General features: G+C 44.3%; 1 protein-coding gene across 4 annotated transcripts in view; it reads left to right on the forward strand.

Annotated features, from left to right (window-relative positions):
• Positions 1-13,443, forward strand: part of DPP6 (dipeptidyl peptidase like 6) — an 853,145-nt gene that overhangs the window by 628,875 nt on the left and 210,827 nt on the right. For all 4 annotated transcript variants that reach the window (XM_015135214.3, XM_015135213.3, XM_015135215.3 and 1 more), the window contains exon 7: positions 2,560-2,641. In XM_015135214.3, the coding sequence (XP_014990700.3) occupies positions 2,560-2,641 (82 nt within the window). The remainder of the gene's footprint in view (positions 1-2,559; positions 2,642-13,443) is intronic.

The following is a 13,443-nucleotide window of genomic DNA, read 5'->3' on the forward strand; positions in this document are numbered from 1 at the left end:
GTCACCCCTCCTAGCGATAGCATATTTTATAACTTTAGTATAATGATCAAGAATAGGAAATCAACATGGGTGCCATATTGTTAACTCGACAGGCCTTATTTGAATTCTACCAATTTTTCTACCAGTGTCTTTTCTCTGTCCCAGGACCCCACGCTGCCTTGAGATGTTCTTTCTTCTTAGCATCCTCCAGTCTGTAACATTTCCTCAGTTTCTTCTTGTCTTTCACGACCTTGCACTTTTGAGGAGGTCTGGTCAGTTATGTTGGAGTGTCCCTCAGTTTGGGTTTTTCCCAGTGTTTTCTCATGATTGGAGTAAGGTTCTGCATTTTGGGTGAAAAAAAAAAATCACATAAATGATTATTTGTCCTTCCCAGTGCATTGTATCCAAGGGGGCTTCGATGATGTTGGCCTTGGTCACTTGCTTAAGTGGCTGTCTGCCAGGTTTCCACTGTAAATTTGATGATTTGATTTATTTATTTATATCAGTAAAGACTCATGGGTATTTATTTTATTCTATGGGTTAATCCAGTACTATCATTCATTTTTTTATGTTGATCAAACTGTTCACCAGGGTTCAAGAGGAACTAACCTATGCTTATGAGAATACTTTGAAACATCAAAACATACAAATGTTGGTGGGGCGCAGTGGCTCACGCCTGTAATTCTAGCACTTTGGGAGGCCAACGAGGATGGATTGCCTGAGGTCAGGAGTTTCCAGCCTGGCCAACATGGTGAAACCCTGTTTCTACTGAAAATACAAAAATTAGCCAGGCGTTGTGGCAGGTGCCTGTAATCCCAGCTACTCGGGAGGCTGAGGCAGGAGAATCACTTGAACCTGGGAGGCAGAAGTTGCAGTGAGCCAAGGTCCTGCCACTGCACTCCAGATTGAGCGTTAGAGCAAGACTCCTTCTCAAAACAAAACAAAGCAAAACAAAACCATGCAAATGTTAGAAACTCATCTATTAACAGAACCTGCAATATTAGGACTTGTTTGCTTCTTCTGATTGCTGGGTAGCTGCCTTCCTAGCTGGTTTCTAAGCAGCAATGTCTTCTCTGAATTGGCATCGCCGCTCTATCCTCAGGCTTCCTGGCTTCTCCAAACCCAGACACTTCATTTAAAACTACCTGGGGCATTCTGGACTCTCTAGCCTCCCCCATCTCTCTTTAATCTAAATGTATTCCTTGTTTTTCCTGGTAGTTTTATTCAGCCGTTGCTTTTTGTATTTTCTATTGATTCCAGTCCACCATGTCCTTAGCCCTTCACCTTCCTTCCCTTCCTGCCTCATCTCCTTTGTTCATGCAACCCCTAAAATGCAGCATCCTCCCTTTCCAAAGGCCATTCAACCATTTCCCTCTACAGATGAGTGGGTGTATTCCCAGCTATGTCTTCCGCATAAGAAATATATATATATATATATATATAATTTTTTTTTTGAGACAGAGTTTTGCTCTGTTGCCCAGGCTACAGTGCAGTGGCACAGTCTCTGCTCACTGCAAGCTCTGCCTCCCGGGTTCACGCCATTCTTCTGCCTCAGCCTCCCGAGTAACTGGGACTACAGGCACCCACCACCATGCCTGGCTAATTTTTTGTATTTGTAGTAGAGACTGGGTTTCACCATGTTAGCCAGGATGGTCTCGATCTCCTGACCTTGTGATCCACCTGCCTTGGTCTCCCAAAGTGCTGGGATTACAGGCATGAGCCACTGTGCCCGGCCCCACATAAGAAATATTATAGCTAAGTGATGGGGTGCTTACCTGACAGAGCCCAGCAGACTCAGCAGAACACAGATACCATTCTTCACGTGAAGGGGTGTCATCCAAAAGAAACACGAAAATGAATCTTTTCTGCATGTTGGAGACAACAGTAGCTACAAAATATACTGAAATATTTAATACTTATAAAAGTGTTAGCTCTTTTCATTTTTGCCACCATGACCTTTATTCACTATAACCTTTAAGTACTTAGGCAGGTTTTTGTTGTGGTGGTATTGGTATTTAATCAGTACATTAAGGATAAAAAATGTAAGTGAGGTTTGAAAGGAAATACATCTTTCAATTTATCCCCTTCCTCCCTCTCTCTCTCGGCTTGTATCTGTCAACACAAACCAACACAAAACCTGATGCCACCAGGTTTGTAAGGTCATAACGACCTGCGTGATACCTAGAAAAAATTACCTTCTAGGAGAACCAAAGATGGAGACACAAATTGTGGAGACAGATCACTGCATGGCTCTGCATTTTAATTTTTAACTCTGACTGTTCTGGAGAGTTAAGAAGTTGATCCAGAGACCTCACTGCATGTTCTCTCTTAATGAGTATTTACTATTTGGGTTAAGCGATGATAGACCTATTTGAGCTTCATATAAATTATATACATCTGAAGAAACCTAATAGAGACTAAATGAGACATATTACTTAGTAAAACAAGAGACAAGCTCTTGAAATGGATAGCATGGAAGGAGAAAGGGGTTAAGTTATAGGTAGGGGATAAAATTGCAGCAGCTTAAATTCTTGGTTCCCAACATTTTGCTTTGTTTTTGTTTGTTTGTTCCATTTTCAGGGATCCTCAAAGTCTGGACCCACCAGAAGTCAGCAATGCAAAACTTCAGTATGCAGGATGGGGCCCTAAAGGCCAACAGCTGGTAAGCCAATCAAGTTCGGTAACTGTATTTGGGTTTTGAGGAAGTTTCCATTTTCTAAGCTGAATGGGTCTCACTGTACTCAGCCTGTATATGGTGTTGTGTGTGTGTATGTGTGTGTGTGTGTGTAAATTAAAATCTGGACAAATACACCAGGGTGTCTGGATATGTAAAAGGGTCATTTCATTTTAGATAGCAAATTCTCCTAAAATTGGAACAGCGTGTGCTTGGTTCCTACATCTGACATGGTTGAAGTGGTGCCTAACTGTAGCTGTGTCTGTGGACTCCAGATGAATCGTGAGCTCAAAGAGATCAACTTCATTAAAAGGACTGCAAATGAGAATGATCCAAATGGTTTTGTCATCAAAAGATGCTCTGGGAACTCAGACTTCTTTCTGTGGAGGGTTTTTTGTTGTTGTTGTTTGTTTTTTTGAGACAGAGTTTCGCTCTTATTGCCCAGGCCAGGGTGCAATGGTGCGATCTCATCTCACTGCAACCTCCACATCCTGTGTTCAAGCGATTCTCCTGCCTCAGCCTCCCCGGTAGCTGGGATTACAGGCGTGCGCCACCACACCCGACTAATTTTTGTATTTTTAGTAGAGACAGGGTTTCACTATGTTGGCCAGGCTGGTCTCGAACTCCTAACCTCAGGCGATCCACTCACCTCGGCCTCCCAAAGTGCTGGCATTACAGGCATGAGCTACCGCACCTGGCCTCTGTGGAAGGGTTTTTAAGCTGTAGGTTTGCTGGCCCTGATGGAGCCAGGCCAATCCCATCAACATGCAAAATCCCCCATGGCCATTGCAGCCCTCTCGGTTTCTATCAGCTGTCTTCATGGATTCCTTCTCAAATTGGCAAAACTGCCGGGTTTCTGTGAACGGGAAGGACAGTGCAGAGAAAACGGCCCTGAACACTATTTCTAAGATGAGAGCTCCCACCCTGTTTCTCACTGTCGAGCTGGCCTTGCACGGCACCTCCAGCTGTCAGGCTGCAGGCAGCAGCCCAGCCATGTAGTAAAGGATGTGGATAATATGATCCCTCAGGTTTTCCACCTCTAGCCTTGCGTTTGACTAAAACTGGATTATATTTGTCCGTTCTGTGCAGCATTTTTTAAGAGACCGTATTGCCACGTGCAGAAAGTCCCTCGGGTTTGAAGGTCAGATGACATGGTTGCCGTTTTCAAGTCACCATTTTCTTCTGCCTCTTTAAGCTGATTACCTAAGCCTGCATTTGCAAAGCTCCTTTTTCCTAAAATAGCACAAAAAATGATCGTATCTAAGAGCTCACATAGAATTGTATTGGATAGGCTGTCATCTATCTTACAAATGAAAATAGTCTTATTTCTCCCCATAGTACAATCGCATTTTCTTGGTTATGTACTAATTCCACTGCCTTGAATTGGTTTGAAAAAAAACAAGAGCATAGAGGCCGTGAAACTATTAATATTTTAGCTATTATGATCATGTCTCTAATGCTAAAACTGATTACAGAGGTTTTGAAAAGCATATGTAACTGATCAAAATCACAGGGTGACAGGAGGAAGTGAGGAAGTTGAGAGCTGCCCTTGACCAAGGAACACCAACCCATCAGTTCAATCACAACAAAGAGATAAAATTTGTCTTTTCTCAAAGGCATTAACTCTTAAAAAGGGAAAAAATGTAATTTGATAGGAGATCGTAGAAGACTTAAGTTTTCAGGACTGATGTGCAACTGAATCTCTAATAGTTGACCTTAAAACCCTCTGAAAGTCTGTGATTGAAGAGATTTCCAGTATCCCTCAAATCATCTGTCAAAGTGGCCATTACACCTCCGTAGAGAGCTCTCCCTGCCTGCTGTGGGTCCATTACAAGCCAGTACCCACAGCTCTGCACCTGGCCTCATCACACCACTGTAGGGAGAAGGATAGGAATGTGTAACGTTACTGAGTGATCATTGTCCAGCCTTTTTATAGTAGTCAGGAGAAGACCATCATAACGTGACCACATGTCAAGGTCTCTTTCCACCATACCTGCGGCCTCGCTCCTTATCACCCAGTGGCTGTAACTCAGTGTGTGGACTCCTGCCTCATTGTCTGCACATGCAAATAAACCGGGTCCCTTAGTAGAGTTGGTACTTGTCGTCCTGCCTCTGGGAACAGCTTGTAACATAAAGGAAATCTAACCCTCAACTGTAAAAGGAGTTGCTGTGCATGCATATGTGTGTGTGTGTGTGTGTGTGTGTGTGTGTGTGTGTGTGCAGACACTTTAGAATTAAGTCTATAATTGTCCTCTTGAATAACTGACCTTCATTCATGTCCTGCTCCCTTGGAGATGAGAAGGGGAAAATGATTATAGAAGTTATCATGTTTAACCTCTTACAGAATAAGTAGCAACAAAACAAAGTAAATGACAACTTCTCAGAGAAGGCTTCCTGACACCTCCCCAGACATACACACACACAGACACACACACACAGTGGTAGGTAGCCATCCTGGGGCTTCAGGTATCACCGTGCAATCTCCCAGCACACACGATCTCTTGTTGCTTGTAAACATATCTCTGTCCTTGGTTAGGTGGTGATATGGTTTGGCTCTGTGTCCCCCCACCAGATCTCACCTTGAATTATGATAATCCCCATGTGTCAAGGGTGGGACCAGATGGAGATAATTGAATCATGGGGGCAGTTTCCCCATGCTGTTCTAGTGATAGTGAGTTCTCACGAGATCTGACGGTTTCCCCCTTCGCTCGACACTCATTCTGTCTCCTGCTGCCCTGTGAAGAGGTGCCTCTGCCATGATTGTAAGTCTCCTGCGGCCTCCCCAGCAATGCAGAACCGTGAGTCAATTAAACCTCTTTCTTGTATAAATTGCCCAGTCTCAAATATTTCTTTATAGCAGCATGAGAACGGACTAATACAGGTACCCTGAGTCCACACAGTGAGCCTGTTTCATCTTCGTATTCTAACACACCCAGCACAATGCCTGGTGCCCAGTACACGTTTATTGAGGTAAAAGATGAAAGCACAAACAGATCGATTAATTCATTAGTTAATGTATTTTTGTGGTTTCAAACCACTGCAGCATGAAGAATTGGATGGTGGCAAATAGCCAGCATCTATGAATAGGACAGTACTAGAGGTGACAGAGATTTGACTTCCTTTCTGCTTCAAAGAAATGAATGTTCAGGTAAGTAATAACTGTTAATACTTGAGTTTAGTACCAAAGGTGCTATATGCTTGTGGAACGTTTGAGTTTTTAAATCCATTCGACCTTTAAGAGCGTTATGATACATGCATGTACTGAGCTTAAGAGGCAATATAGCTCGTTGTTGAGTGAGTGCCCTATGTGCTGGAGCAGGGGCCGCCTTCTTCTGCAGAAGGTCAGATAGCACATGTTTCAGTCTTTGCGGACAGATGGTTTCTAGCACAATGACTCAGCTCCCTTACTGCAGCATGGAAGCAGCTGCAGACAATATAGACAAGACGGGCTTGGCTGTGTTCCAATAAAGCTATACTTCCCAACACAGGTGATTTGGCCTATGGGTTATAGTTTGCTGACCCCTGTTTTAGGGGATCATGTGCTCTCTTGGTTGTTCTCATGAGGAAAGCCTGATGCCAGAGCCACCACCTCATGACAGGTACTCCCCACACCTGCTCCGTCTGCACAGAAAATTCACAACTCAAGAGCAGGCCTTGCAAGCCCTAACCTATTAAGTGATGCCAAGCAACACACCCCTCATTGCCATTTTATTTTAAAAAGTAAATATTGCTCCCTAAAGTCAACCTACTCTAATTATAATGAGTCAGATTGAAGTGAGTAATTCTCCTTTGGGAGCAGAGAACACAGCTGCGGTTGAAGTTTGCAATGAGCTGTGGGAACATGTAGCCTCCTTTTGCTGAGTGATTTCAGGGCTGCCTTTGGGTCCGGAGCCCCCTTATCACAGGAGACGACCTGGGGAACTAGGGGTGGGTGAGGGCATCTTTTCCCAGTGCCTCGATGTGGTTGCCAATTAGTGACTCTTACCTTTTAGAGCGAGTGTTGAACATTCCTCCAGTAGTAGTGACTGCAGGGAGTGTGGCCTGTGTGTTGTTAGCGGAGTGGGTGGGAGGAGGCTCCCAGGCTGCCAGAAACCACTTCTGTGGTGGTGCTGGTCTGGGGCTGGAGTGTATGACGAATGATAAGATTGCTTCCAACCGTCTGCTGAGGGCCCAGGATGTGATCTAGGAAATAGATTTGGCCAGATTAAATAGGATTAAACAAGAAATCCTATGTAAAATGTTAACACAGTGACTCTCCTTTGCTTCCTCTTCCTCCAAACTGGAGTGGTCAGTCGGGAAATATAAACGTTCAAAACATGTGCCATTTCAATGTATTTCTCTGTACTACTTCTTTCCTCATTTTGTCCTCTTCAGATGAATCTTCCTGAACTGAGATTTCCTCCATGTTTCTTCTTTTTTCTTTTTCTTTTTTTTTAACTGAAATCTCCCTCTGTCACCCAGGCTGGAGTACAGTGGCGCAATCTTTGCTCACTCCAACCTCCACCTCCTGGGTTCAAGCAATTTTCCTGCCTCAGCCTCCCAAGTAGTTGGGACTACAGGTGCTGCCACCACACCTGGCTAATTTTTGTATTTTTAGCAGAGATGGGGTTTCACCGTTTTGGCCAGGCTGGTCTTGAACTCCTGACCTCAAGTGATCCATCCACCTCAGCCTCCCAAAGTGCTAGGATTATAGGCATGAGCCACTGGGCCTGGCCCTCCATGTTTCTTTTCTTTGATCTTTTCATGAAGTCCTGCCCCCTACCATGTCATGTGTTCGTCCGTTTATGGGAGGTTTTGTTTCTGCTGACCCAGAATGTGATTACATTGTCTGGTTTAGGAATGCCCATGTATTTCCCAATACGGTATTTCTACTAGAGACATTTCCTAGAAGCACATGGACTTTGAGGGCAGCTGCGGTGGCCTTCCTTGTTCTTATCACTTGCACTTGGAGTTGAAGCTGCCTCGGGGTGCATTTGCAGGTTGATCTGCAAGGGTAGGGAGCTCATGTGAATTTGGTGCTTCATCATGTTTTCCTTCGGAAACAAGTGCCATGGAAATTTTCTCAAGGAAGACCGTGCAGCATTAGGCAACATTAAGAATTCAAAGCCGGAATCTTTGCTGGTACACTCGGAAGATCAGAGACAACGTGAATGGGTTGGCTTGCTACCATGACAGTGATAAATGTAGAACTTTGAACGGGAAATTTAATGAGTCCGTTGGGAAGTCTTCAATGAAGAGACAGCGTCAAAATGTGACGGATGAAGCGCAATGGAGTAGTTAGCTGGGAAACCTGCTGGGACTGGGGAAGAGCTGTCCTCAGGAGACGGCGTTCCCCAAAGGAGCAGGTGCAATTACAGACACCATGGAGGGAAACTAAGGAATTCTCACAGCCATGCTCTGCAGCTTAGACGGGGAGGCCAACTTCTTCATCATCTCCAGACAACGAGAGGCTGAGGGGTGGTGAATATCAGCGAGCAACTGTCCTGAGTCTCCCTGGAAACAGGAGAATAACATGTTTATCAAAATGGGACATTTGAGCCAGGAGGAATCGCCTGGCGATTTAGATCCAAAATAGTTTTCCACAGAAGGTCACAGAATAGTTTATCAGAGAGTGTCAAGAAATCTGCACTTAAATTGTGCTGTGTTTTGCCGCATGTTCTCACTCATAGGCGGGAATTGAACAATGAGAACACATGGACACAGGGTGGGGAACATCACATACTGGGGCCTGTCGGGGTGGGGAGCTAGGGGAGGGATAGCATTAGGAGAAATACCTAATGTAAATGACGAGTTGATGGGTGAAGCAAACCCATGTGGCACACGTATACCTATGTATCAAACCTGCACATTGTGCACATGTACCTTAGAACTTAAAGTATAATAAAGAAAAAAAATTGTGCTGTGTTTTAATGGTTAGGATGGCAGCTCCCTTGGAGAGGTCTTAGGAGCAGAGCAGGTAGACTGGACTCCCAAGGATGCTGCCAGTCCTGGGGCTCTCTGGAATGGCACATGTGGCCAGCGACTGCCATGGTCACAAACCAGCTAAATGCACGGGACCCTGCAGACCGGTCTTGCCATGTGTGTACATTCCCATCATTCTCTTATGCATTTGTTTATGGATTCAATCAACTCTTATTGAACACTTCCTGTGTTCCAGATACTGCTAGATCCCGGATACAGAAGGAGGACATGGTCCCTTTCCTCACTGGCTTCGCTTCTGATGGCAAATCCACCTATTATCACTCACTTGCTCTCCCCAACTGCAGATGCTGCCCGTTGCCATGCTCTAGCACTGTCACTCTCCTAAATGTCCCCATCTGTTCACACTGCCCAAGCTTTCCTGTCCTGTCCATAGCAGGGGCTGTCACACTATGTGTTGGATATTCTTGTTTTTCACCAAGATCCTTAGATCTTCAAGTCTTAACAAAATGATGCCTCTGAGAACAAAGCCATCCAGACAGGCCTCACCGCCTAAGAGGTCATTCTTTGCTTGCTTGATACAGAGCCCGTCAGGTCAATCCAGCTCTGAGACAAACTTCTCCTCACGGTCGGGGACACGGCCGTGGGGCGTGCCGTCTGGAGGTCCAGCTGCCCTTCCCCATGTGACCTTCTACACAGGTGTTCCCTGACTGACTCACACAGACACTGTACCCGTACCCTACACCGGCCCCCCCTTAGTGATTGCTACACCCTCTCAAGCCTGTGGCAGTTGTGGCTCTCTAAGCCACACCTCAGTGTGAAGCAGGATTTAAGGAACCAGAGACACTGGACAGAGTGCAGGAAAGTGTTTATTTTAAGGTGTACACCGGCCCAGCGGACATGTGTCCTAAAGGCTGAGCCCAGAACAAAGAAAACAAGTCCCTTTTAAGCATTTTGAGGCTGGAACTATGCGAAGCAGGCTTACAGAAATGAGATCAAAAGGCTGCTGTGACACTTTTGCCACCTGTCTTACATCTCTGTGAGAACTTGGTTTGCAGCTTGTGCTTATCTGTCTTGTGAACTTGTAGTTTGTGCAGGGAAGAAAGAAACAGGAGTTTATAGAGCCTACAAAATATGTGGAGGATAGATATGGTTATTGTTTCTTGGGACAGACAGTTAATATTCTCTTCTAACTTCACAGGGGCTACTTAAATTCTCCTCAGTCTTGGTTAATACAGAATTTCATTTTATGAGCTATTGTTATTTTTCTTACTATTATTATAATTTTTACTATTATTACTTATGCTATTATTCTGTTATTTTCTTAATTTCCCACTTCAAGTGGATGGAGCCCATTCCAAGCAAACTATTCCAAGGTTGGCTGGTTTTCTTCCTAATGCGTCAACAGCGAGAGAGCAAGGGCCTTCCTTTACCTACGCGTGAGCATCTGCCAGTGATCCAGCGGGTACCGCTTCCTCCCGGAACCCTGTCTTGACACTTTTTTCTATGAGTCAGTGAAGGATTCAAGAAAATTGGAGTTGAGGGTTTTTTTTTTTTTTTTTTTTTCACTCGCACTGACTCACCTCATGGCATTGGGGTTTCTGCCTTCAAGAAAAAGAGTTTTTTTATAGCCCATTAAAGTTGTAAAAATCCATGCCTCCAAAATGTCAGTAATTCAACCTAAGATATGGAGGAAGAGCTTGCGCTTGAAACTCCAAAACGCTTTGTTAGAGGGACGAAAGGGCAGCTTGACAGCAGATCGGAGGGATGGAGGGCCTTCGCCTCAGGCATCGCTCAGGTGTGGGCGTCCGCACGGGGAGGAGCGTGTGGGGAGAACCATCAGATTTCAGTGTGACAGGGGCCACGTGGGTGGCACCGCGGTAGCAGCACAGAGCCAGCGTGAGGGCAGGCTGGGTGCAGCCAGGAGCCAGCTGGGAGTGGGAACCCAGCCAGGCCTGGGATGTGGAAGCCTTCACTGACAGACTCCGTGGTAGGGTCCCAGGCCACCTCCTCAGCCTCAGAATCAGAAGGCCCTAGTTTTAAGCCTGAGAAGGAAAAGAATATTTTATTTTGTTTGTTTTGCTCTTCAAGGGTTATTAATAACAAAAGCTTTGGGGTCAAAAGGGCCAGATTCAGATCGTGGTTGCAGCACTTACTAGTTGCATGACCTTGACTAAGAGACTTAATCCCTGAGCTTCCCGTCTCTTGGCCTGTTAACTGAAGTAACAACGCCTACCTCGTAGGGCTCATGGTGAAGATTAAATTAATCTACCCGAAGTACAGGCTGTGGAGCCTTGTGTAAATAATGTTCTCAATACATGTCTTTAATTGTTGCTGCTGTTATTATTTGGCTTAATCGAGCTGTAGAGAATGAGAAGGAAAATAAGAATTTCATCAGACGGAAGTCTGGTATGTGTCAGAAGGAGAGTTGGGCTGCCCTTGATAAAGCAGAGAAATGCAGGATAGAGACAGAAGCTAGGGATGGTGGCCAGAGGGCTCCATGACGGGCCAGCCACGTTGTCCGTCACCATCCAAGGTGTACCTGTGTGAACTCACACCTTGCTCTTCTCCCACTCTTAGGGAGTGAGGGGGAATGTTCAGAAAACATCAGTTTCTACCTCCTGAAGTCTTTAGCTCCTTGTAAGTATTCAAGAGTCCGTGGCTTTAGAAAAGGCCGTTGTCAGGTGATAGCATTTCCCCTATGCTAATGCCACGCCAGAAATTATCCCTTGAATGGAGAGAGTATGTTTCTTATAAGAAGCTGTGTGTCCTGCTTTCTGTGTCCAGTCCAGGAAGCCTGCCTCCAGTCCACAGTTCCCCATCATCACCTGGGCGGCCACCAGGGAGCTGAGCAGAAATGGGCCTGTGGCCTCCTCCGAGCTACAGCCTGACTCAGGGTTAGCGCTGCCCACCCAGTCCCACGGCCGTAGCAAAGGGGGCAGGGAGCACTTTACTGAAGTTGACAAATCCAATGAGGGGAGGAAGATTGATCTTTCCAGCAAGAGGAGAGTCTTTAATGAAATGTCCTATATGTGGAGAAGACCAGACTAAAGTGACATCCCATTAATAACTTACAAAAGCCTCTAATCAGTTTAGGTTAATTTGGTATTCATTGTAAAAACATTCATCATGGGCACTGAGGTCCATGACAGTAGCCAAGAAATTAATATCGCATGGATGGAGATTGCCTTCTGTATCCTCAGATAATGGATGGAGGCAGTTTGGTGAGTGATTTGTTAGCTTTACCAAAGGTACCCTTCAAATTTAACGCAATATGTTATCACTTCCTAGCTCTGTGGGGCTAAATCACTTTAATATTCACTTGCACTCAAGTAAATAAGCTGAGTTTTTGGTAATGAATACGAATGGGTGGGGTTGTATGACAGGGCTACCTGATGGTCATGGTCAAAGGGTGAAGAGAATTAGGACAAAATTATGGGGCTCTTTCCTGCCACCAAGAGGCTCTTCTCCTGGGATACAGGGATTTCAGGACATGAAAGGAAATTCGTAATCATAGGATTGTGGGGGAAGTGAGAGAAGGAAAATGTAAGTAGGACATCAGGAGGAGGCAGAGATTTGTTTTAACTCTGTATCAATGGAGGAGGCATAAGAGAAAATTTATTTATAAAACAATATGAAAATATGCAGTAAGAGTCATGAAGATATTCCTATACAAGATCACAGAAATCCCTTTTAAAAGAAGCCCACAGCTATATCAACAAACGCATTCATAACACTGTTATCCATAATAAGAATTTCTAAAAGTTGGAAATGTCCTAAGTATTGACAGGCGAGCGATTGGCTCAATTATGGAGTATCCGTAGGAAGAGGTATCATATAACCATTTAAGATTATGATTAGGAAGACTGCATTAACATATGGAGCATATATCATCTATTAAACAATAGCAGGACTAAAATAAGCCATTTGGTATATTGGCATATGGAAGGGATTAGAAAGTAATATATTAGTCAAAATAATTATTTTGGACTGGCCAGACTGTGGGCTTTTTTCTTCTCCTTCTAAAACTTTCTTGGTTAGAGCAACATTATATACATTTTAAAAATTAAAAAGAGAAGAAAATGTATTGTTAAAAGTGGGATTTAGGAACTCTACTCAGTAAACACGTGCTCAAGTAGTGTTGAGGGTAGAAAAGAGCCACTTTTTGCAGAGAATCCAAACATGAATCAGCTGCCCGTCACCCTCCAAGGATCACAGTGCCTTTAATTCCACTAGTTTGAAAACTCTGTTGCAAACCCTTCAGAGATATTTTCTGGGACTCACTCTTTTTTTGAAGGATAGAAAGCAGAATAACAAAATTCAAGGTCACGGATGATGAGTGTTTAATATCTAAAATGAAATTGTTTTTAACTGACAAGTCATCGTTGTGTACACTTATGGGATACAAGAGGACTATAGTCAATGTTTTGTGTATTTCACAATAAGAGAATACATTTCAAAGAATGGTAAGTGAGCCTTGAGACTCACTTTAAGCCAAAGCAAAATTAAGGAAAAAGGTGGATGCTGGGCTAAAACAGGGCCTGACCTGCTTGCCCACATTGGCCGGTGAAGATAAACCCTGTTCTCTTCCTCATCAGAGCTTCCTTAATTCAATTGTGCCTGAAACAGTGTATCATTTCTTAGGAATAATCAAATTTAGGAGGGTGCCCCCCACATCAGCCTCGGCAATATTAGGTTAGAGCATTTCAAGATCATTTATCAAATAGAATTTAAAGCAGGACCAGAGTTGTGCATTAAGGAAGAGTGCACTTCGTGATAGATTCTTGAGACAATATAACAAGGCAGTTATAAATTAACATAGCCTTTTGAGACCTTTGGATGACGGGGCGTGGAGCCGCACCACACTTGCG

The sequence above is a fragment of the Macaca mulatta genome, chromosome 3 (assembly GCF_049350105.2).
Source record: "Macaca mulatta isolate MMU2019108-1 chromosome 3, T2T-MMU8v2.0, whole genome shotgun sequence".
NCBI lineage: Eukaryota > Metazoa > Chordata > Mammalia > Primates > Cercopithecidae > Macaca > Macaca mulatta.